At 42.0% G+C, this 24,482-nt stretch overlaps 1 protein-coding gene across 4 annotated transcripts; it reads right to left on the reverse strand.

The window, feature by feature from the left end:
• Positions 1-870: 870 nt before the first annotated feature.
• Positions 871-22,760, reverse strand: LOC127946074 (nuclear body protein SP140-like protein). Of its 4 annotated transcripts, none has more exons than XM_052542396.1 (16): positions 22,600-22,760; positions 22,277-22,435; positions 21,655-21,829; positions 21,305-21,496; positions 20,561-20,680; positions 20,329-20,462; positions 19,578-19,634; positions 19,439-19,487; positions 19,159-19,356; positions 18,917-19,056; positions 12,184-12,252; positions 2,901-3,028; positions 2,708-2,816; positions 2,458-2,532; positions 2,192-2,335; positions 871-2,028 (listed from the first exon to the last, which is right to left on the reverse strand). In XM_052542396.1, exons 2-16 carry the CDS (start codon positions 22,424-22,426, stop codon positions 1,921-1,923), a joined length of 1,848 nt encoding a protein of 615 aa, XP_052398356.1. In that variant the 5' UTR covers positions 22,427-22,435; positions 22,600-22,760; the 3' UTR covers positions 871-1,920. The 4 variants fall into 4 exon arrangements, with proteins under 4 accessions (XP_052398356.1, XP_052398350.1, XP_052398361.1 ...); XM_052542390.1 differs by having other exon boundaries at positions 872-2,028; positions 19,159-19,362; XM_052542401.1 differs by having other exon boundaries at positions 875-2,001; positions 19,159-19,362.
• Positions 22,761-24,482: the final 1,722 nt, after the last annotated feature.

The following is a 24,482-nucleotide window of genomic DNA, read 5'->3' on the forward strand; positions in this document are numbered from 1 at the left end:
TTTTAAGGAGATGTTTGATTCACCTTTGGTAAAACTGATTTTAAAATTGTGCTTCGATGTTGATTCATAACCCACAGAATACAATCACTGTGAGGCTGAAAATACAATTATGGTTTATGTTTTGTGGCTTATGGACTAATAACTTGTGCATTGGTACTGTGTATACAAAATACTGTGTATACCGGTATAGCATTGCCGTCAATAGTATTTGTTCTCATATTATTGTAGGTAGTAATTTTTGGGTGAACTATACTTTAAGGGAAACCCATGTGTAAACATTTTGTTAAGTTTACTCACCTGACCACGTGTCACCCAGTGGTGGAACCAGCCTGCACCCCTTCCATCTGATCGGCCACCCCAATCATCAAGATGCTAATCTTTCATTTTGTTTGATTAATCGTACTGAAAGAAGCATTTATTTTAGCCTCGAACTCAAGGATGCGATGTGTCATGTGTTCTGCATCGGCAAAGTAAGACATGTTCCTGGATCAACATCTTTTGATGATCCTGGATCAACACTATTGTCCAAAACTACAGACTTAACCCAATCCCTACCCCTAAACCTAATCCTACCCATAATTTATTCCTAAAATCAGTGTGAAATGATAGCCGATAGCTTATACAAGGGTATACAGATATTTCCTGAAAGGTTATATCTCAATTCTGATTGGTTGATAGGAATATTGTTCCAGGATCAACAAAGACGTTGATCCAGGAACATGTTGTGCTTTATCTTGTTCATTTTCTTACAGAGTGAAAAAGATCACAGAGAAGAAAGGACACAGACGGACAACGAGCTGACAAGACATGACAGAGAAGGTCACTTCTGATAATAGGAAACAAAGTCTCAGCATTCAAATTATTCAAGCTTTATCATATTTCAAATGATAAATTCGGTTGGTGTGACAGTTCACATGCGTGCTCCCGCTATGCCTCAGTAATTAGCATGAAATAAACAGAGTGCACATCAGATTCATGTTGAAACATAGTCTACAACTTAATTTATAGTGTCTCATGAATTCACACTCAACCGCGGAAAGCCTGCAGCTTGAAACACGGTCACATAACCAAAAGCCATTCGGTGTGCATAAACGAGTGTGAAAAATGTACACTATAGAGAACAGAAAAGATAGAAAATAAAAATTCATAAAAATTCATCATCTAAACTTAAAGAAATCTGAAAAAAATCGACTTAGCCGTTTTCAGCATAATAATAATAATACATGTTTTTTTGAGCAGAAAATCAGATTATTAGAATGATTTCTGAAGGATCATGTGACTGCAAAAAAAAAAAAAAAAAAAAAAAAAGATCTGCTCCAACCATAGGTTAATGAGATGATAGAAGTAAGAGAATAAGTTATAACATTTAAAGTTATGGTAGGAACGTATAGCTGATGTGGGATAATGTGAAGTAATCAGCAATCTTGTTATTTATCGATGCGTTTATTATGCCAGGCTGGAGTTATACACTGATTTTCTGTCAGGATCTATGGACCCCCTGAATTAGCCTTGGCCACCCCTTGTTTAAAACTCTAGTTCCTCCAGTGGTGTCACCTGTCATCTAAGTATATCTACATACCTGGTGAAGCACTCAAAGAATATTTTACTTCACAACATTTACATAACAAAATACAAAAAAGGCTACAGAACAAAAATAACTACACAAGGCAATTTGATTATGTCAGTAAAGAAGATCTAATAATAATACCGATACCTTTATCTAAAAATTTGGAGTATATATTTTTTATGTTTATTATTAACAGTAGTGATAGTTTTGGTTTTCTATATTGTTTTACGTAACCAATCCATTTTCCAAATCACTGACTGCAAAATTAAACATATTATACATCTTATACATTATTGTAATGAACTCTTATATTGAAAAATAACCAGATCTCAATTGTATCTTTAAAAAACTTGTTATCCGATACAGAAAATTTTCTTGAACTCTTCCTCGAAAATTTTCTTCAGCCTGGCCCCCATTTGGCCAAAAACATTGTCCTTTAGAGAGCAAGAGAACAAAAAAATCTGTCAAAAAAATATAATGTCCAAAAGTAAATAATCTCAACAATAATCATCAATAATTTCCAAGATATGAGTCCACGTATAAGACATTGGAAAACAACAAAACAAGGTCTTAATCTGTTTTTTGGCGATGTTTTATTATGTAACGTGTTTGAGTGAATCTTACCCTATTGAACGTTCTGCAGTTGCTGAAAAGGAGCTGAAAGTCTGAGACGAATGCTCCCATCGTCTGATACTCTCCACTTTCCAATTTCTGCTTTATTCTGTCCAGCCACATCGGCTGAGATATGAACTCAGAGTATCTAGGCACCTGTGAGTCATTTTAATTATTATTTTTTTTATTTAATATCTTTCATTATTTTTATTCTATGTATAAACTATTTGAAATGAAACGAAGGAATTAAAAGAGACAAAATAAAGAGACAATCTCACTGTTTGCCGTGGATCCTTAACAAACACTTTCTGGATGTCCTCTCTGTACACACATAAGAGGAGGTAGTGGCAGTGCTAAAGATGACAAACAACACACTTATCCACAATTAGGCCCATAAATAATAGTTCTGTTTCTACACCTGCTGACTTAAAGCATCAAAAGCTCTTACAAAATGTGAGCACCTCAAATGTTTGTGGTTCTCTTCTATATTAAGGTGCTGAGTTTTTGTGTGTGTTTAAATGTGTTTACCAATCTGTACTGAGACACTGGGGCATTGAGAGCCTCTTGTTCAGACATGTTTCTGGAGTCAAGCCATTGTTGACTGGTTCTTAACACGCAAAAGGTACAAATCCATTCCCTACAAGCAAACACACACATGTACAGAATGAATGTATGACACACACACTTGCTGATTTAATGATTTTCTCTCTCTCTCTCTCACCCAGGTGATTCTTCAGGTACCGCTGGTAGGTGACAGTGTGAATGAAAAGCTCGTGGACACTCATCACAACACACGAGATCTCCCTCAGAGTCACAGATGAAACACACGTCATCATTGTTCTGTGCCATCTAGTCATGACAATATTATAACATTTTATCATCATCACAGAAATAATCAAATGGATTTTGCTGATTTGATATACTGTAGGAATCTAATCACACCATATCGAAGTCATAATTTAAAAAAAAGAAAGAAAGAATTCAAATTTTCCATGAAGACAATTAAGCTAATTTTAGGCAGAGCCAATCAGCCAAATATGCTCATCACGGGCCACGCAAATTATGCAAGACCCCCCCTCCCCCTTGTGTCAAAGTGGTACACTATCATGTACTTATATTGTACTTACAGTGTATTTATCTAAGAAAGTTCTGGTAACACAAGGTAACTACATGGGGTAGGGTTAGGTTTAGGGGTAGGTTCAGGGTTAGTACCTAGTTATTACATAGTTATTGTAATTACTATAATAAGTACATAGTATGTACTTGGGGAACAGGACTGTAAAATAAAGTGCTACCGAAGACGCTGTGCCAGTGTAACAACAGCGTCAGTGTCGTGAGCACCTCAAAATACCTGAATAATTCTATATAGCTACCTTATTGATGGAACTGTTAAAAAAAAAAAACCGCATATCAGCTTATTTAGATATTTATTGAAATATTCATATTAGCGTCCAGTTAAATCTGACAGCACTGTGTTTGCTGCATGAAAATTCTGTCTGATTTTCACATCTGAACAAAACCAGCAGATGGGCTGAATAAAAATGTTTACTATAGTTACCCCTCTACACAAAGCAGCATTGCAAGCACAACTTTCTTTGTCAACTTGCTATTTGTTACACAGAAGAGAGTCAAAATAGTTTTTAATTTTAGAATTTAGTATATCAACAGTATTTAATTTAAATGTTTTCATTTACATGTATTGTGGCGAGTGGGGCGGGGCCGAGAGGCGTGGGAACGAGGAGTGAGGCCAGGTGTAGTGATTGAAGATGAGCTGCACCTGCGCCCCACCGCCAGTATCGAGTCCCATGTAGGAGATGGAAGGATATAAAACTGGAGCGACGACCATGAAGGACAAGAGAGGACCAGGCCTGGGACATTATTTTATGTGTTTGCTTTTTATTTATGCGCACCAGTCGTCCGTGAGGGGCTGGTGCGCCGTTTTGTATTTATTTTTTAATTATTAAAGTGATTTTTGATTGTGCGCCGGTTCCCGCCTCCTTCTTGCCGATGAGTACAAAGGTTTTATTGTTACATGTATATTTACATTTTAATCTGGACTAAACCATGACAGTCTAGAAAAGAGATATGTATATGATAATAATAATAATAATAATTATAATAATATGATGATTATTATTATAAATTTATTTTCTATTGCGATTTTCAAAACCCATTGGTAGGTGTTTTCTAAAGCATTAATCTTACATTTTCATTAGGGGTGTCGTGATATACTGGTATTGACGATAACCGCGTTATACAAAGCAACAATTATAAATGGTTTTAATTATAATTGAATCTTTATTATTATAGTTCAAGTGTTAGAGTGTCAAATGTACAGTATGACAATTTTCTAAAACTTTATGTGACGAGTGGGGCGGGGCCGAGAGATGTGGGAACTAGCTAGGCCGGTAGAGTGATTGGGAAATCCGCGACACCTGCGCCCCACCGCCGGTCTCGAGTCCCACAGAGGGGATGAAAGGATATAAAACTGGAGCGACGATAGTGAAGGACGAGAGAGGGCCAGGCCTGGGCTTTATTTTATGTTTTGGTTTTTTATTTGCGAGCATCAGTCATCTGTGAGGGGCTGATGCGCTGTTCTGTATATTTGTGATTATTAAAGTTTCATTTTGATTGTGCGCCGGTTCCCGCCTCCTTCTTCCGGATGATTGGGAAGTTTATTTTTACAGTGGTGCCGAAGCCCGGGAGAAGGAGGGACGCGCTGCTGAAGATCCCTCGCCGCTGTGGTGAATCCGCGGTGCCATCGAGCAGGCGAGGAGTGTGCCGCCATGGACGCTCGAGGCGGTGGGCTGGAGCGAGTTGCCGGCCGCACACGATATGGAGGGGCGGCTGCCGTCCGTGAGGGAGAGGAGGAGTCGGCGCCGTTTGCCAGGGGGCCGGAGCCTGCTGCCTCCATGAAGGAATCCGGAGGGGCAGGGAACGGGGGACTCCTGCCGGCAGCCCAAAACTGGAGGAGCCGTCGCTGTCCACCGGGTGGCGGAGGATTGTCGTGCCGTCCGCCGAGGGCCGTCCAGTGCCACCGCCAGGCACCGCGGAGGAGATCACCCAGCCGGTGGAGGGCTGAGCAGCAGTGCGTCTGGGAACCGGATTTTATTTTATTTTTTTCCTCTCTCCCCTCTGTCGCTCCTCCTTCCATCTCCTTTGCTCTCGCCTCGTCTGTCCTACCCCCAGGTTCCCGCAGGTCCCCGTGAGCGGTCCCCCCGGAAGGAGAGGGGGGGGGGGGGTAGAGCGCAGTCTCGGGAGTACCCCCCGGCCTGCGAGGGGCGATGGGGGTATGTGGCGAGTGGGGCGGGGCCGAGAGACGTGGGAACAAGGAGGGAGGCCGGCGGAATGATTGGGAAATCAGTGACACCTGCGCCCCACCGCCGGTCTCGAGTCCCACGTAGGAGATGGAAGGATATAAAACTGGAGCGACGACCGTGAAGGACGAGAGAGGACCAGGCCTGGGCCATATTTTATGTTTTGCTTTTTATTTTGTGCGCACCAGTCGTCCGTGAGGGGCTGGTGCGCTGTTTTGTATATTTGTGATTATTAAAGTTTCATTTTGGATTGTCCGCCGGTTCCCGCCTCCTTCTTCCGGATGATTATGGAGTTTACATTTTTACTCTTTACTATAAGGTGTCCAAGATTTTTATTTTATTTTAATGTGACCATTATTTTCATGACCATTAAACAGGAGTTTCACCATTCTGCGGTAAACACAAGACTCATTCCCTTATCTCAACGAATGTGTTCATCACTGATTACAAATCCAATCTGTCCCCTTATCCTGGATACACACCAAAAGATAATTGGGCTGATTTTGGGTTGATTTCCCCCCTTCCGACAAATATCAATTATCTTGATGGTTCTACAGATTATCTTATCCGATTGCAAATCGTAAATGTTCAATATGTTTAATATCTGAAATCCTGATGTGTGGAGGGAACTCCGAGGACAAATACATGCACCCTCTGGAGATTATCACGTGAAATGAAATGATATCCAATCAGAAAGTGAATGATCACATTCTTAAAGAGTGATGTAAGATCTGATAAAAATTATTTAAAGTTTATTTAATAAACAATTTCAAAGAGAATAAGATCTCTTTTCCAAGAGAGAACTGAGAACAACAATTATATATATATATATATATATATATATATATATATATATATATAAAAAACATATCTGCGTGATTTTGTGACCATTGCTCACATCTAGCTCACTCTGTAACTTGTACAGACCATGTCCCTGCCGTCTCCACGACTTCACCCAAACCCTTTTATTTTTTTTCCCTTAAATTTTCTGTGAAAATCATTCCAAGCACTATCATTGCAATTTCTTCCTGCATATCGTCCAGAATGCTTATTCTGAAGTCTCACAAGATTTTGCGAGATTTCCTGTGTTCACGGTTGAGTCTGGTTGAAAATCTGTTCGTGTGTGGTGTGCTGTCTTTGTCACATTGTGGCACACCACACACTATAGGAGCAAAACGGTTAAATATATTTTATCCTCATGTTTGTGGTCTATCACATTTTGAAAATCTTATAAAATATTTTGGTGTATACCCGGCTTTACACAGCAGGTGCACGTAATTGATTCTTATCCTGATTATTTCCTCATAGGAATGAGGCCCGATCTGAGAATATGTGTTTTAGGGTTGCGCTGATCTGATATTCAGTACCGGTTTCACTCCAATTCTGCCATTTTCTGCATCACAAATCTGATATTGTGTGATGTATACTAGGGCTGCACGATGTACGAATCCACTATAGTCACATGGCAGGATGTGCGATGTAGGCTGTCATAGTTGATCCGTTATTCATTAACTGTACGGGCCATTTGAGAGAGATAGAGAGAGAGCGCGCTGCACGTGAGAAAGAGAGAGAGAGAGAGGGTGTGCAAGAGAGAGAGAGCGAGAGAGAGAGGGCGCACGCAATAGAGAGAGAGAGAGAGAGCGCGAGAGAGAGAGCGAGAGAGAACACGCGGCATGCTCACCGTCTTAAAACAACATGAGCGCTGTCTTGCTCTCTCCCTCGCGCATATTAATCCATTGACACGATGGTGTCGATGTTTAAATCGTTGTTTAAATAAAAAATTGATTAGATTTCATATCGCAATTTATATCGCAGAAAAATTAAATATCGCAATGTCATTTTTTCCCAATATCGTGCAGCCCTAAGGTATACTATTTTGTGTTATTGTAAAGCCTCACAAAAGGCACAAAAAAGCACTTTTTCAAGTACTGAAATGTCACCTTATCGAACGGCTCTTAATTGTAGTACACGATCGTTTATTGATGTTAACATAGCTGCGTTCCAGACAGACAACTTGGATATAATAACTATAATACAATACGATATTGTATTATATTATAGTGTATAATATTATACTTTACATAATAATATACTTTATATACAGTATATATATAGAGAAAGAGACATTATTTCCAGGTCCAATACATATTTGGTTTTCTTACTGGAGTGCTATTTCTAAATCACGTTCCTTTCTACCAGATGTCTGTTAGATCATGAGAGCACTATGAATTGCTCTTCATGCACACAGTAGCTGAAATCTAAAACTGTTAAAAGAAAAGGCTCAATAAACTATCACACATATATAATACACTAAACATCTAAATGTACCCGTCACTAGTGGGGCAGGGCCGAGAACCATGGGAGCAGAACGAGGCCGGTGAAGTGATTGGGAAATGAGCGACACCTGCTCCACTCACCGGTCCCGAGTCCCACGGAGGAGATTGGAAGTATACAAAAGAGGAGTGACGACATTTACATTTATTCACTTAGCTGACACTTTTATCCAAAGCGACTTACAATTGCTATATATGTCAGAGGTCGCACGCCTCTGGAGCAACTAGGGGTTAAGTGTCTTGCTCAGAGACAAATTGGTGTCTCACAGTGGATTCGAACCCGGGTCTCTCACACCAAAGGCATGTGTCTTATCCACTGGGCTAACATCACCCCCAGTGACGACAGTGAAGGACAAGAGAGGACCCGGCCTGGGCTTTATTTTTTTGTTTGATTTTTATTTGTGCATGACAGTCATCCGCGAGGGGCTGTCTTATCAATTTGGGGACGCACCTGCCCATGACAAAAGTGGAAGCACAGATACCTTACCTCCACCCCCGCCCCAACTGCGCACTTCTTCAGGTTGGCCATTAGCCCCGCCTGTCTCAGCACTCCGAGGACAGCCATCAAATGCTCCATATCCCACTGCCAATCCCCACTGTGGATGGTGATATCATCCAAGTAGGCAGCGACATGGGCAGCATGGGGCCTGCATAACTCTATTCATGGGACGCTGAAATGTGGCTGGGGCCCGGAACAAGCCGAAAGGAAGCATCACAAATTGGTGTAAGCCAAATGGCGTGGTGAAGGCTGTTTTTTCTTTTGTTAAGTCCAATGTAGAATAAAAACGAGCCGTACCTAACCAATCAAGCAGCTCGTCAACCCGGGGCATTGGATAAGTATCAAATTTCAACACTGCATTCACCCTACGATAAGTCACGCAAAACCGCACCAAGCGTCCGTTTTAGGAACCAAAACTATCGGGCTCGCCCAGTCACTGTGGGACTCCTCGATTACTCCTATCCCCAGCATTGCCTCAAATTCTGTAAGAACCACCTTTTTTTTGTGTTCAGGCAATCTGTACGGAAGTCTGCGCACGACCACGTGTTTGGTGTCAGTATGGTGCTGAATGAGATTAGTACGACCAGACAGGGGTGAAAACACATCTGCAAACTCTGATTGTACACGTGTGATGTCAGTGAGCTGCGAGGGCAAGAGGTGACCCCCCCTCCCCGGACAGACAGACGAGGCGAGAAAAACGGAGATGGAATGATGAGGATCGACAGAGACGAGAGAATGGAGAGAGGAGAAAAAAAGAAAATAATAATTGTTCCGGTTCCCAGACGCACTGCCGCTCGGCCCTCCACCAGCTGGGTGATCTCCTCCGCGGTGCCTGGTGGTGACACTGGATGGCACTCGGTGGACGGCATGACACTCCTCCGCCGCCCGGTGGTCGGCGACGGCTCCTCCGCGTTTCGGCAGCCGCCAGGAGTCCCCCGTTCCCTGCTCCTCCCCATTCAGGCGGATGTAAGCAGGCTCCGGCCCCCTGGCGAACGGTGCCGACTCCTCCGCTCCCTCACGGATGGCAGCCGTCCCTCCACATCGTGGGAGGCTGGCAGCGAGTTCGTCCGTCCCCGGCAAATCAATCCAGCCAGTCACTACTTGTTTTTCATCAATGTTTTTTACAGCAATACGAAGAGCAATGTATAACATTTTACCAGATTTAGCCCTACACTTATTCACTTTAATTTGTTCCCCACTGAATGTTTTTCTCTAAATATTTACATTTTATAAAATTATTGTGCACACATGACTCTACTCTAGAGTAGCCTTTGCTTCTGTACTATTCACTAAACCTAGTTTATAGTAGTATTTTTTATCATAGATTATGTTTATATATTTATTAATTTGTTGTTTTTCTTTACAATGAAGTTGTCTTTATGTGTTAGATTGTGTTTAACACACAAAAGAGTGATGATCAGGTCAAAACATTAAAGTATAGTAATTCTACAGTGATTGTAAACAAAATTTATTTAAAAAACTGCGCTGGTATCAGATTAGAATCCATTTTGGCCGATACTCAGATTTCTATCGGAGTATCGGATCAGGATCAGTTCTAAAAAAGTGTTATCAAACCAGCCCTAATGTGCTTTTTTCCCACTTACACATTTGTGGACCATATCAGATCTATGCCACATAACAGGAAAAAACGGAATTAGGTCACTTGAACCATGCAGTGTGAATGCGGCCAACATGTTTTAGAGTCTAATCACTATAATACAGTATTTTTTCCGCTGTATTCCTTTTTTATTTTAATCTGAATAAAGTGCTTCAAATATTACTACGATCCATTAATACTTAAATGAGTTCAAATGATTATAAGAAAAATAAATTATCTTTTTTCACATTACAACAATGAGAATAATATATATTTTTTTTTTTTGTGGCAAATGGTAAATTGGTGAATTTAGTTAATTGTCAAACTAATGTCACAATGCAAAAAAAAAGTAATCTAAATAATCTTAGCTTTTAAGCTAAAAATTATATATATATATATATATATATATATATATATATATATATATATATATATATATATATATATATATACAGTCAGGTCCATAAATATTGGGACATCGACACAATTCTAATCTTTTTGGCTCTATACACCACCACAATGGATTTGAAATGAAACAAACAAGATGTGCTTTAACTGCAGACATTCAGCTTTAATTTGAGGGTATTTACATCCAAACCAGGTGAACGGTGTAGGAATTACTACAGTTTGTATATGTACATCCCACTTTTTAAGGGACCAAAAGTAATGGGACAGATTAACAATCATAAATCAAACTTTCATTTTTTAATACTTGGTTGCAAATCCTTTGCAGTCAATTACAGCCTGAAGTCTGGAGATCAATTAGACATCAGCGTACGCTGGGTTTCATCCCCGGTGATGCTCTGCCAGGCCTCTACTGCAACTGTCTTCAGTTCCTGCTTGTTCTTGGGGCATTTTCCCTTCAGTTTTGTCTTCAGCAAGTGAAATGCATGCTCAATCGGATTAAGGTCAGGTGATTGACTTGGCCATTGCATAACATTCCACTTCTTTCCCTTAAAAATCTCTTTGGTTGCTTTCGCAGTATGCTTCGTGTCATTGTCCATCTGCACTGTGAAGCGCTGACCAATGATTTCTGAAGCATTTGGCTGAATATGAGCAGATAATATTGCCCGAAACACTTCAGAATTCATCCTAATGCTTTTGTCAGCAGCCACATCATCAATAAATACAAGATAACCAGTTCCATTGGCAGCCATACATGCCCACACCATAACACTACCACCACCATGCTTCACTGATGAGGTGGTATGCTTTGGATCATGAGCAGTTCCTTTCCTTCTCCATGCTCTTCTCTTTCCATCACTCTGGTACAAGTTGATCTTTGTCTCATCTGTCCATAGGATGTTGTTCCAGAACTGTGAAGGCTTATTTAGATGTTGTTTGGCAAACTCTAATCTGGCCTTCCTGTTTTAGAGACTCACCAATGGTTTACATCTTGTGGTGAACCCTCTGTATTCACATGGTGAAGTCTTCTCTTGATTGTTGACTTTGACACACACATACACCTACCTCTTGGAGAGTGTTCTTGATCTGGCCAACTGTTGTGAAGGGTTTCTTCACCAAGGAAATAATTATTCGATCATCCACCACAGTTGTTTTCCATGGTCTTCCGGGTAGTTTGGTGTTTGGAAAGCAACCAAAGAGATTTTTAAGGGAAAGAAGTGGAATGTTATGCAATGGCCAAGTCAATCACCTGACCTAAATCCGATTGAGCATGCATTTCACTTGCTGAAGACAAAACTGAAGGGAAAATGCCCCAAGAACAAGCAGGAACTGAAGACAGTTGCAGTAGAGGCCTGGCAGAGCATGACCAGGGATGAAACCCAGCGTACACTGATGTCTAATTGATCTCCAGACTTCAGGCTGTAATTGACTGCAAAGGATTTGCAACCAAGTATTAAAAAATGAAAGTTTGATTTATGATTGTTAATCTGTCCCATTACTTTTGGTCCCTTAAAAAGTGGGATGTACATATACAAACTGTAGTAATTCCTACACCGTTCACCTGGTTTGGATGTAAATACCCTCAAATTAAAGCTGAAAGTCTGCAGTTAAAGCACATCTTGTTCGTTTCATTTCAAATCCATTGTGGTGGTGTATAGAGCCAAAAAGATTAGAATTGTGTCGATGTCCCAATATTTATGGACCTGACTGTATATACACAACTAAAGATATACACTATTAAGAGGCTGTTAAGAACTAAGAAAGTTAGTATCAGAAAGTAAGTATCAGTATCAAGTTAATATCATACATTTTTCAGACTATTATTAAACATATCAGGTAGACATGTTTCTTACCAGGTCTTCCTTTTTAATGGTGCAATTCTGACATTCACACAGAGGTAAATGTATGCACAGGATTTTTTTCTAAAAACGACAATAAACAAACAAATAAATAAGATTTTTCTTTTTTTCAATAAACAATACTACATTTTCACCCATTTTTTCCAACATACTACGGGTGCATCTCAATAAATTAGAATGTCATGGAAAAGTTCATTTATTTCAGTAATTTAACTCAGATTGTAAAACTCGTACATTAAATAAATTCAGTGCACACAGACTGAAGTAGTTTAAGTCTTTGATTCTTTTAACTGTGATGATTTTGGCACAAATTTAACAAAAACCCACCAATTCACTCAACACATTAGAATACTTCATAAGAGCAAAACATGAAACATTTGCTGGAACATGAAAGCAGAAAGAAGCATGAAGTGCTCCAAACTTTCTTGGTTAACGGGTGCAGTGACGTTGGTTTTCAAAAAACATAATGGACCAACACCAGCAGATGACATTGCACCCCAAATCATCACAGACTGTGGAAACTTAACACTGGACTTCAAGTAACTTGTACTATGAGCTTCTCCACCCTTCCTCCAGACTCTAGGACCTTTGTTTCCAAATGAAATACAAAACTTGCTCTCATCTGAAAAGAGGACTTTGGACCACTGGGCAACAGTACATTTCTTCTTCTCCTTAGCCCAGGTAAGATGCCTTAGAAGTGGCGTAACAAGAGGAATACGACAACTGTAGCCAAATTCCTTGACACGTCTGTGTGTGGTGGCTCTTGATGCCTTGACTCCAGCCTCAGTCCATTCCTTGTGAAGTTCACTCAAATTCAAAACTTGAATCGATTTCGCTGTCAATGTCAATGATTGTCTTCTGGACAACTGTCAGATCAGCAGTCTTCCCCATGATTGTGTAGCCTAGTGAAACAAACTGAGAGACCATTTCGAAGGCTCAGGAAACCGATGGGTTACTTAACGTAATCCCGGGTTCTTTGATAACAGAGTGAGGTGTTTCACTATGGGAATCGCTTTGGGCGTGACCAACTACGGAAGCTCCTATGCCACCACGTCTGTCTTTGACAGACAGGTCGACCTGAGATCAGGCTCCGCCCCCACCTATATTACTCAGGTCGACCCCTACGAAGTCATTAAGAGAGATTTCTTCCCGTTCCTATGCAAGAAGTGTTGGTGAAACACCTCACTCTGTTATCAAAGAACCCGGGATTACGTTAAGTAACCCATCGTTCTTTTTCTAACTTCGCTGGGTGTTTCACTATGGGAGATATAGACCACTCCCGGATTGCAACATACGCTATACCAATCATATGGGACTTGACGTGCTGACTCCTAACACTGCATGAGCTAAGGATGGCTCAGACACGTTCAGTCTATAAAATCGCACAAAAGTGTGCGGTGTGGCCCAGCTTGCTGCAGCACAGATCTCCTGGACCGAAACACCTCTGAGTAAGGCCCATGATGTCGCCATGCCCCTAGTTGAGTGGGCCCTTAAGCCCTCGGGAGGTTGGGAACCTCTGCATGCATATGCTAAGGAAATAGCTTCTACAATCCAGTGGGACAGTCGTTGACGTGACAATGGCTTCCCCTTGTGAGGAGTAGCCCATGACACGAACAGTTGGTCATTTTTCCTGAAACCTGCTGTCCTTTCTACGTACACACGAAGTGCTCGTACAGGACACAAGGCATTCAACCTCCTCTCCTCTGGAGAAGAGAACGGAGGAGGGTGAAAAGCTGCAAGATCTGTAGTTTGACATCTATATGACGAATCCACTACTTTAGGTACGAAAGCCGGGTTAGGGCGAAAGGAAACCCTTGTAAACCCTGCAGAAAACTGCAGACAAGATGGGCTAACCGACAGTGCCTGTAAGTCACTCACCCTCTTAGCTGACACCAGCGCTAACAGTAGTGCTGTCTTGAGCGAGAGAAACTTTAACCCTATAGCTTCCAATGGCTCAAAAGGGTGTTGAGAAAGGGCCTCTAAGACTGTAGACAAATCCCACAATGGGACCATTCGCCTGGCCCCTGGCCTCTTACGTCGTGCCCCCTTCATAAATCGACTTATTAAAGGGTGCTGACCTGCTGTCTTGTCACCAAAACCCACATGACAAGCAGATATAGCCGCTAAGTATACCTTTATCGTAGAAAAAGCTTTCCCTTTATCTAGCAGATCCTGCAGGAAACATAAAATGTCCCTCACTGAACATTGAAAAGGGACAATATGAATCCGCCCACACCATTCATCAAAGACTCGCCATTTATTACTATACAGTGAACGAGTGGAAGAGGCTCTTGCACTCTGTATAGTGTGTATGACCGATGGGGGCAGACCTGCTGCACTTAAATTCCACCTTTCACGGGCCAGGCCCAGAGAGCTATCCTGTCTGGGTGAGGATGGTAGATTTCCCCCCCCCCGCTTGTGACAGGAGGTCCCTCCGGGGAGGGAGGGGCCACGGCTGACCCGACAGTAGTTGAACAATCTCGGCCACCCAAGGTCTGGAAGGCCAACGTGGGGCTATCAGTATCAGCGACAATCCCATTTCCCTCACCCTGGCTAGAGTGGGTGAAATCAGGCTCAGAGGGGGAAATGCATACAGCAGGACATTTGGCCATTGGTGGGCTAAAGCATCCACACCCAATGGTGCATTTCCGTCTGCCAGAGAGAAGTACAGAGGACATTGGGCGTTTTCCTGCGAGGCGAAGAGATCTACGACCGCCTGGCCGTATCTCTGCCATATCTGCTTCACCACCTGGGGATGAAGCTTCCACTCTCCGTACAGGGGATTTCCTCTGGACAACAAGTCTGCCCCCCTGTTCAATATCCCTGGAACATGGGTTGCCCTGATGGATAAAAGACTTATGTCGCACCACACAATCAGCTCTTTTGCCAGCTGGTGCAGCTGAAGAGAGCGTGTGCCTCCCTGTCGGTTGATATAAGCAACCACTGTGGAATTGTCTGTTTTCACTAAAACATGCTGACCCCTGATGAAGCTCAGAAAATGTTTCAGCGCTAGAAACACTGCCAACAATTCCAAGTAATTTATGTGTTTGTGAATTAGCTGAGGGGGCCAAACGCCGTTCACAGTTCTGCCCATTAGAGTCGCTCCCCAGCCCTTTAATGATGCGTCCGTCGTCATAGTGACTCTCGACGACACTGCCCCCAGGGGAATCCCCGATCTGAGGGTCGCGGGGCTTTTCCAATGTCTGAGCGCTCTGACGCACACATACGTCACTCTCACCTGTCGGTTGAGATGACGCCGAGAACACAGACGCAGATGCGCGACCCAGCGCTGAAAGTCTCTCATTATTAGTAGTCCCAGTCGTACTACAGATATCACTGAAGCCATTAAGCCCAGCATTCGCAGGCACAGTCTGAACGGGACAACTTTCCCCGTCTGAAAACGGGAGAGACACTGAGTGAATGACGCGATCCTCCTCTCTGTCAGAGTGACTCGATAAGAGAGGGAGTTTATACTGAGCCCCAGATATTCTGCGTGCTGAGCTGGCTCTAAGCGGCTCTTTTCCATGTTTATTCTGAATCCCAAGCTGTCGAGATGCAATAACACCATATCTGCATCTTTGATTGCTTGCTCTTTCGACGAGGCGCAAATCAGATAATCGTCTATGTACGACAGTATTCTTATCCCCCTGTTTCTCAATGGGAAAAGTGCTGCTTCCACACATTTGCTGAATACTCTTGGTGCTAGACACAGACCAAAGGGCATTGTCTGAAATTCGTAAGCAGTGCCTCGAAAAGCAAACCTGAGATACTTCCTGTGAGACGGGTAAATATCTATGTGAAAATACGCGTCTGACAGATCGATCGTCACAAACCAGTCGTTCTGGCGGATGGATCGACAAAGTGTCTTGTGTGTCAACATTTTGAATGAATATTTCCGTAGGTGCTTGTTTAACACACGGAGATCTAGAATTGGACGCAGCGATATGCTCCCCTTCTTTGGGATCACAAAGTAACGGGAATAAAAGCCCTGACAGCTCACTTCCTTTGGCACTACTCTGATGGCTCGTTTTTCTAAAAGACAGTCTATCTCGGCCGTCAGGACGCGAGCTGACTCTCCCTCGGCCGCTGAGGCTATTATACCATTGAATCTGGGTGGTTTCATGGCAAATTGAAGCCTGTATCCCCGTGAAATCGTGTTTACAACCCACGGATGAGCTGCGCATGCGCGCCAACTGAGTATGCGAGCCGAGAGAGGTCCCGTGTATACTTCCCCAATGCCGGCGCGTTTTGATGACGTCATTACCGTCTCCGCGCTGACCCCTTCTGGAGGTGCGCGCGCTCCCTCCAGCGGAGAGGCTAGGGATACACATCTCAATGTTTGGATTTTTTTGCAATCTATCGCCCTCGGCTGTCTGCCTGGCTGCGATAGTGAAACATTTATTGTGTTTAATGAGTTGGGGGAGCACGTCGCCCTCAGCCTGTGGCCTGGATGCGATAATGCATTTTTTATTAAACATTCCCCTGAACTGATGGGCGTTTGAAAACCCAGTGTAAGTGCTTGGTGACACTTGAGAACATTTTGAACTTGATTGCTTATAGCTGGAGCCCTTACTGAACTGAGAACAACAGGGCTGGACCCCCTCTTTCTCTTTGCGGGCGGAGAGAGAAGTGACGGGGAACATTCGCGTGTCAGGTCGCACGCTTCTTCTTCCGATCCTCGGGGTGGGGTGGGCGGTTTCTCGCCGCCGCGGCCGCAAATGAATGTTTCCCCCCGGGTCCGGAGCCATCAGATCTCGGACGATACCCCACTTGCTGTCCGCTGGGAGGCGGTCTCACACTCCTAGCTCCCGTCTGCCTTCCTCTCGCCGCACCGGCTGCTGCAAAACCTTGCCGTGCTGGCTGAGAGGGTGGTCGCGGTGTTTGCTTGGAGAATTAGGTCGTTTACCACACATATCTCGTCCCAGAGAGCTGGGTTCGGCACTCCTGTATCTAATTGTCGCCCCATCTCCTCCAAAATCTCCGCCTGGTACGCTGACAGTAAAGTCACCGCGTTCAGCGAGCACACTGACTGCGCCGCATACTTGTACATCCTCTGATAGATGGACGCGGTCAGGCGCTCCATCTTGTTCGGCAGCGAAATTTGGGAAGAGGCAGAAATAGATCGACGATATGGATGGAGGTGATAGGCCACTGAAGACTCTATCGCTGGGGGTCCGGCCAGCCCCAGCTCTCCCATTCCTTGGATTTCAAGTTTAGAGCATCCCTTGGTCGGGAGCTTGCTCTTAAAGGGGCTACCCCAATGGCGGGACATCTCCTTCATGCACGCCGGCACGGCGGGTAGGAGTTGTCTCGTTGTGGTTTGAGCAGGCGGTAGCCTTTTCCCGTCATAAAGGTCCCTCTCTGCTCCCTCTGAATCCTGGGCTGCGGGCCACGCTAGGCCCAGTTTTGCCGCGGCTCGCTTGCATACCTCGTGCAGGTTACTGTCTGCCTGCGAGCCAGTGTCAGTCGCGCTAGGAGGTCTAGACTGCTGGACAGGGAAGAGAGAGTTGTCTTCCTCCTCCTCTTCGTCCATGTCCAAGTCGAGGAGGTCAGAGTTAGCATCGCCCTCTGCGTCCTCGTCTCCCGGCTCCTCATCCTCGTGTGCGAGAAGGCCATCGAACAGAGGAGGCATATCCGGGGATTCGGCTTCCATCATCTCAGCCCAGCTCGTCGTAGTAGCTCGCTGATGATCGTTAGCCTTAGTTTTCGCGATGGCTCCAGCCAGACATGGGTCCTGCTGACTAGCCACCGCCACTCTCAGCCTTCTCTCCAAAATTTTAACCGGCAATGACGCACAGTGAACGCACGTTTGTGGGTCCGCAAGCGACGTTTGAGCGTGCTTGGCGCCCATGCACACAATGCACATGGGATGGGGATCCCTGCCCGAGACGGTTGCTCCACATGATGATGGACACGGGCGGGGTGCGGGTTCCTTCTTCGACTCATTCCCTTTGGCGGGGGTAATGACTGTCGACATGACGGCTGGAGAGAGAAAGAGAGATTCGAAGACTCGTCGTAACACATTAGTCCGATTAATGGTTCACAGGGTAGTTAGCCCTTTTGGCGGCTCGCCCTGACGCGTAAAGCCTATGGTGGCTTGACACCACTGAAAATCCTATCGTCGTGATAACACGCGATAATCTGAACAGAATAGCTCGCCTTGACGCGGACACTATTCGGTGTGACACTCAACACAGTACCAATCCAATCCACTGATGTCGCGTTCGGTAGCGTACTCCAATGACGGCCCGCCAGTTGAACAGTTAAGCGAAATCAGAGAAAAGTTCGGACTTGCTGAGAGAGCTTGTAGTCCCTCACGGGAAGAAAGCGAGAATGACTTCGTAGGGGTCGACCTGAGTAATATTGGTGGGGGCGGAGCCTGATCTCAGGTCGACCTGTCTGTCAAAGACAGACGTGGTGGCATAGGAGCTTCCGTAGTTGGTCACGCCCAAAGCGATTCCCATAGTGAAACACCGAGCGAAGTTAGAAAAAGAACTTTGCAGGTGATTTGAGTTGATTAGCTGATTGGCATGTCACCATATTCTATATCGTTGAGATAGCCAAAATCATCACAATTAAAAGAACAAAAGACTTAAACTTAAACAGTCTGTGTGCATTTAATTTATTTAATACACAAGTTTCACAATTTTGAGTTGAATTACTGAAATAAATGAACTTTTCCACCACATTCTAATTTATTGAGATGCACCTGTATGTTCTCACCTACCTTGATTAAAAAGTTGAGCGTTTTTCCATGGCACAGTATATCTTTCATCCAGTGTCCATCTGTGAGAGTCGGTTCCTGCTTTACAAATTCCTCCGGAGTGAACCATCTTTCCTCAGTGCGTATACACTTCCCAAATATCCCTACAACAGAACATAAACCTGAACATTTTTCACTCAAACCTTCAACACAGCCAAAACAAACGGCATATCGAATTCTACACACAAATCAGTGCAATAGCATACCTGTTGCAAACCTGTATTTGTATAAAGTCCCAGTAAGTGAAACACAGGTGATTGGTAAAAAAGGAGCCTGGAAAACAGACAGATCTGCCCTGTCTTCTTCCTCTTCAACTCTCCCTCTAAACTCTGTTCCTTCTTCTCTCCCTCCCTGTTCCTGGAAATTTTCAGCATCACTTTCTTCCACCGAACCTGCGCTTTTTTCTGAGTCTTGAGAAATAAAACACTGCTGCGTTCAGACAGACAGCAGAGAGCATGTGAATGACCCTGGATGATCATTACTCACCTTCACTGGAGCTCTCAGATGAGCTGACAGGAAACAACTTCTTCATGTCCTGCAGGAATAAATAAAGTCTTTTAATAAATGTCACATGAAAAACATAGGAAAAACAAAACCTGACATTGCACATAAAGAGACAAAGTACTTTTTGCACACATGTTGTCTTTTTTATCTCCATCGGTGGACACTGTAGATGCTCCTCCTGACAAAATTGAGAAAAGGAGTGATCATACATTTATATGAATTGCTGTATATAATGTAAATAAAAATGTATATCATACGTTGTAAAAAAAATAAAGGGTTAATAAAAAAATATGTTCGTGAAGAACGCAGCCACAAAATGAGTTCATTCAGAGCCACGCAGACACATTCATTTGCATTCAGGCTCTTTTTGCAGATAACCTATAAGTCCTAATATTAACGTTATGCTGTTTAAATAACGAAGCGTATTCTACATGAAATTATGAGTTTAACACTGATTAAAAACGTGCTATCAAATGCTCACTCTACTGGTCATCTTAAGCACGCACAGCTCAAAACAGAAATGCAGAACATTAATAACTACTGTAAAAATTGTGAATTGTTAGGGTTTCGCTGATGTTTAGTGTTAACTATCTTTTAATCAAAACACAAAAACATTATTTACCACGTTTGCATCTGCAAGGCATTTGTTACACATTTTCCCTGTGTGTTAACATCAGTAATTGTGGCTGTCGAATGTCTCATTTGACTCAATGTATTTTGCCCCGCCCCCAAACATATGATTTGTCTATGAAAATCCTTAGTCGGAGACACCCCTAATATATATATATACTGTATATGTAGAGTTTATATATATATATATATATATATATATATATATATATATGTATACACACACATATATAATTATTTACCTCAATGAGTTTCTTAAGTGGTGTGTTTCTGCAGCAGATGCTGAGTTTCCAGTTTTTGCACTTTTCCTTCCCCGCAAACTTTTCAAAATCATTTGGGGTGAACCAGCGTTCTTGAGACAAAATACACTTTTCCCCTACAGGAGACAAGGATAGGATGCATTCAGCAAATATTATAAACACTCACTCTTATAAAATTAAGAGAAATTAGAAGAAAAACTCAATGATGGCGAACCTCTGGACAATTTGTCCCGAAAGAGAGTGCCTTCTTTATCCCCACAGGTTACAGGCAGCTGAGTTTTATAAATAGGCCACTTCCAAATCTCCTGCTTGTCTCCTTTCTTCACAAGAGACGCTGAGAAAGAGAGAAAACACCGGTCAGGAGAGAGTGAAAATACAGGAACAGGACATCAGGCACCAGGAAACAGGGTTATTTTAGTATCACTATAGATACTACTATAGTCTTAACAAATATGTAGAAATCTTTTTTTTTTTTTTTTTGTAAAAGTCCTCTCTCTGTAATATTGCTTTCTCCAGTGAAAAGTCATCTAGTCTAAATCAGGAGAAAAATATGCACAGATCAAGCATTAATCGGCTGTTTGGACTCTCATTCTGACGGCACCCATTCACTACAGAGGATCCACTGGTGAGCAAGTGATGTAATGATACATTTATCCAAATCTGTTCTGATGAAGAAGTAAACTCATCTACATTCTTTATTGCCTGAAAGTGAGAAAAATTTCTGACAATTCTGGCCAAACTTTTCCTTTAAATGTTATTTCGGTTTCAGCCGTTTTATACATCAAGTAGAACTAAACTAAAACAATAAATGTTACCACTGCAACTATCTTAAAATATTTTCTATATTTTATATTATTTAAGTTAAGGTTTATTTTATTGTGAAAAAAATTATGGTTTTAGTTTTTATTTAACTGTATCCCTGATGAGAACTTAAACCTGCTGTAGTTCAGGGACTCACAGAATGAGGGTTTTTTGCCTGGTTTCTTCCGACTGGGTGTGGAAGCAGAGGAAGGATCAAGATCATCATTATCCTCACTACTTCTCTTTCTTTTGTAGTTCTTCTCCTTCCCTTTCTCTGCCTTTCCTTTACTCTCTTCCTCCACTTCTGGTGTCTCAACATCTGGATGTTTCTCATCAAATTTGAAAGTGCCTGGAACAAAGAAAAAAACAATACTGTATATATATATATATATATATATATATATATATATATATATATATATATATGAATGCACTCTTGCTCCATCATAGCATAGTAATGCAGTATGAGCCTTGGTGATAAAGCTGATAATAGTGAAAACCACCGACCGTCCAGCAGTTTTGTTCTAAGCATGCATAGTGGCGGGTAGAACTTCAAGATATGGTCTTCAAACACACAGCGCCAGAACTGATGTATGTACTGTGGTTTATTTTTCTCCACCCAGTCCAGAACCTCATAGACAATCTTCTCCTTCTGCTCACGAGAACGCTTCTTTTTCACATTCTACAGACAACGACAATTTTTTATTTTTTTTTTAACTTTCTATTCATCAAAAAAGGTACTACTTCTTCCACAAAAATATTAAACAGCATCTGTTTTCAACTTTGATAATAAAAATAAATGTTTCTTAAGCAGCAAATCAGCTCAGCATATTAGAATGATTTCTGAAGGATCATGTGACATTGAAGACTGAAGTAATGATGATGAAAATTCAGCTTTACCTTCACAGATATACATGCATATATATATATATATATATATATATATATATATATATATATATATATATATATATATATATATATATATACACACACACATATATATATATATATATATATATATATATAGTAACAATTGTCATGCCAATAAAAAATAGAATGAATTGAATTAGAGAGAGAGAGAGAGAGAGAGAGAGAGAGAATGCATGTAATGTGGTTGTGTTTCTACTTCAAAGAGTTTCTCCGGAACCAGGTCGTGATCGCGCAGCTGAGTGAGGAATCTGTGCGGTTGCTCGATGCACGAAATCTCCGTCTTTTTTCGGTGGAGAAAAAACAGCAACTCTTCAGTGGATCTCGTTACAAAGTCCAGCGGCTCCATTAATCCGTTCTGTAGTGCCACATAAAATAATTTCAGCGACTTTACAACAGCATGCAGATTAATAATAATGCTACAGTTCTGTGTCAAATAAATAATTATAAAGCAATGTCTCACACTTGTGCCCAACGGAATAGACCACAAATGCAACAGTTTCATATTTGACTCATGCATACCTGTAACCGGCAGTGAAGTCTGGAATAATTTGAATATTTCTGTACTGGAGAGTAGGCTACTCAAACCGAAAGAGCTTCTGTATTTCCGAATCTCCCGCCTGAATGTGATGACAGTCTGACTAATACAGCAGAAGTCTGTATTTCCGAATCTCCCGCCTGAATGTGATGACAGTCTGACTAATACAGCAGAAGAACGCGGAAGTGATGTGATGTAGATTTATTTTAAAGCAACAACAAACGACAACTTTCGACGATTTTTTTAGGATGCTAATCGTAATGTCATGTTTTCCAGTTCTGTTAACTACATAGATGCGAATTCTGAAATTAAGTTTAACCCCGTGACTTAAAAGGTTTTATTCAAATTTATTAAAATAAAGTTTTATAGTATTTATTTATTTATAACATGTCTGCTACACGGTTAAGTATTTTCCCAAAGATCGTTATTTTTTTTCTCGTCAGTCAATTCAAATTTGTCCAACCATCCCATTTGAGGCTTGATTATTCGACATTTATAGATTTAGTTACAATACAGGTGTTCCCGTGGCTCAGTTGTCGAGCAGTTAGCAGTGCATACGGTTGTGGGTTCAGTTCAATATATATGAAACAGTTATTTTTGGTGCTTGAATCTGATTGGCTGAAAGCCTTTTCCAGCAGTGCAATATTCTTGTTATTACTTAAGGCCACATGTTTGAACGTTTGTATCACTCCTTGCTTTTAACCCTGGCTAAAGGAACGTTTTACACTGGGTTAGAACCACTTTCTAAACAGGGTTATGAAACCCTGGGTTAGTGCAGCTTTCGCATTTCTAACCTCGCATTTTGGTGTCAAAATTATACAATGTGAAATGACACTGAATGTTATGACTAGACACTTATCATCTAATCACATGCCTCATATTCACATGCTTTGGACAGTCACAGAAACACAACATATAAATAGCTCTTTTAGCTTTTGAGGGACAATAATACCACCTCCCTGCTTTACTGGAGGAATCCTGTTATTTGGATGGTGAGCTGTGTCGGATTTCTAGCAGACATATTGTTTGGTGAGTAAATAAGGCTAAGTAAATAAATTTAAGTCTCATCTGCCTCAGAATCTTCAAGGTTTTGGCAAAGCTCAGTCGTGACTGCATGTAGCCTATCTTGAGGAAAGGCTTTTTTTCTTACAGCCCTCCCATACAAGTCACATTTGTGGAGAATATTTGATATTGTTGTCACATGCACACAATCTCTTTGTCATTAATTCCTGCAGCTGCTTCAGAGTTGCTGTAAGTCTCTTGTTTACCTCTCTGACCAGTTTCCTCCTGCCTCTTTCATCCAGTTTGGAGCGACGTTCTGATCCAGGGAGGTCTGTGTTGTACTTTCCACTTAATAATAAACTTCACTTTGCTGGGTGATTTTTCAGATCTTATTGATTAATTTTAAGGTGTGATATGAAGTTGTAATAACATTATTTGGTGTATTTGGTGTAATGAAATGTGTTTATGCAGTTTAAGGTTTAAAAAACACATTATTTTCCACATCATGTACATTATTGTTTCTCCTCTATGTCTCGCCTTCTGAAATGGATTGATTTTTTCAAAGCTCATCGTTCTGAAAAGCAAGGTCTGCTCTGATTGGCCAGCTATCCAGTGCAGTGTGATTGGCCGAATACCTCAAGCGTGTGATGGAAATGTTACACCCCTTAACATATTGTGATAACCTGTTATAAACAGTGTTTGGAATAACGTTAGGTAACGACGTTATTTTTTCAGTAACGCGGTAATCTAACTAATTACTTTTCCCGTCGTTAACATTACTGGACGTAAAATTCAGTGCGTTACTATGCAGTGATTTAATAAACTAGTGTATGTAATCCGAACGCACCCCTGGCTCACACAGCGA

This window comes from Carassius gibelio, chromosome A3 (assembly GCF_023724105.1).
Source record: "Carassius gibelio isolate Cgi1373 ecotype wild population from Czech Republic chromosome A3, carGib1.2-hapl.c, whole genome shotgun sequence".
NCBI classification, from domain to species: domain Eukaryota; kingdom Metazoa; phylum Chordata; class Actinopteri; order Cypriniformes; family Cyprinidae; genus Carassius; species Carassius gibelio.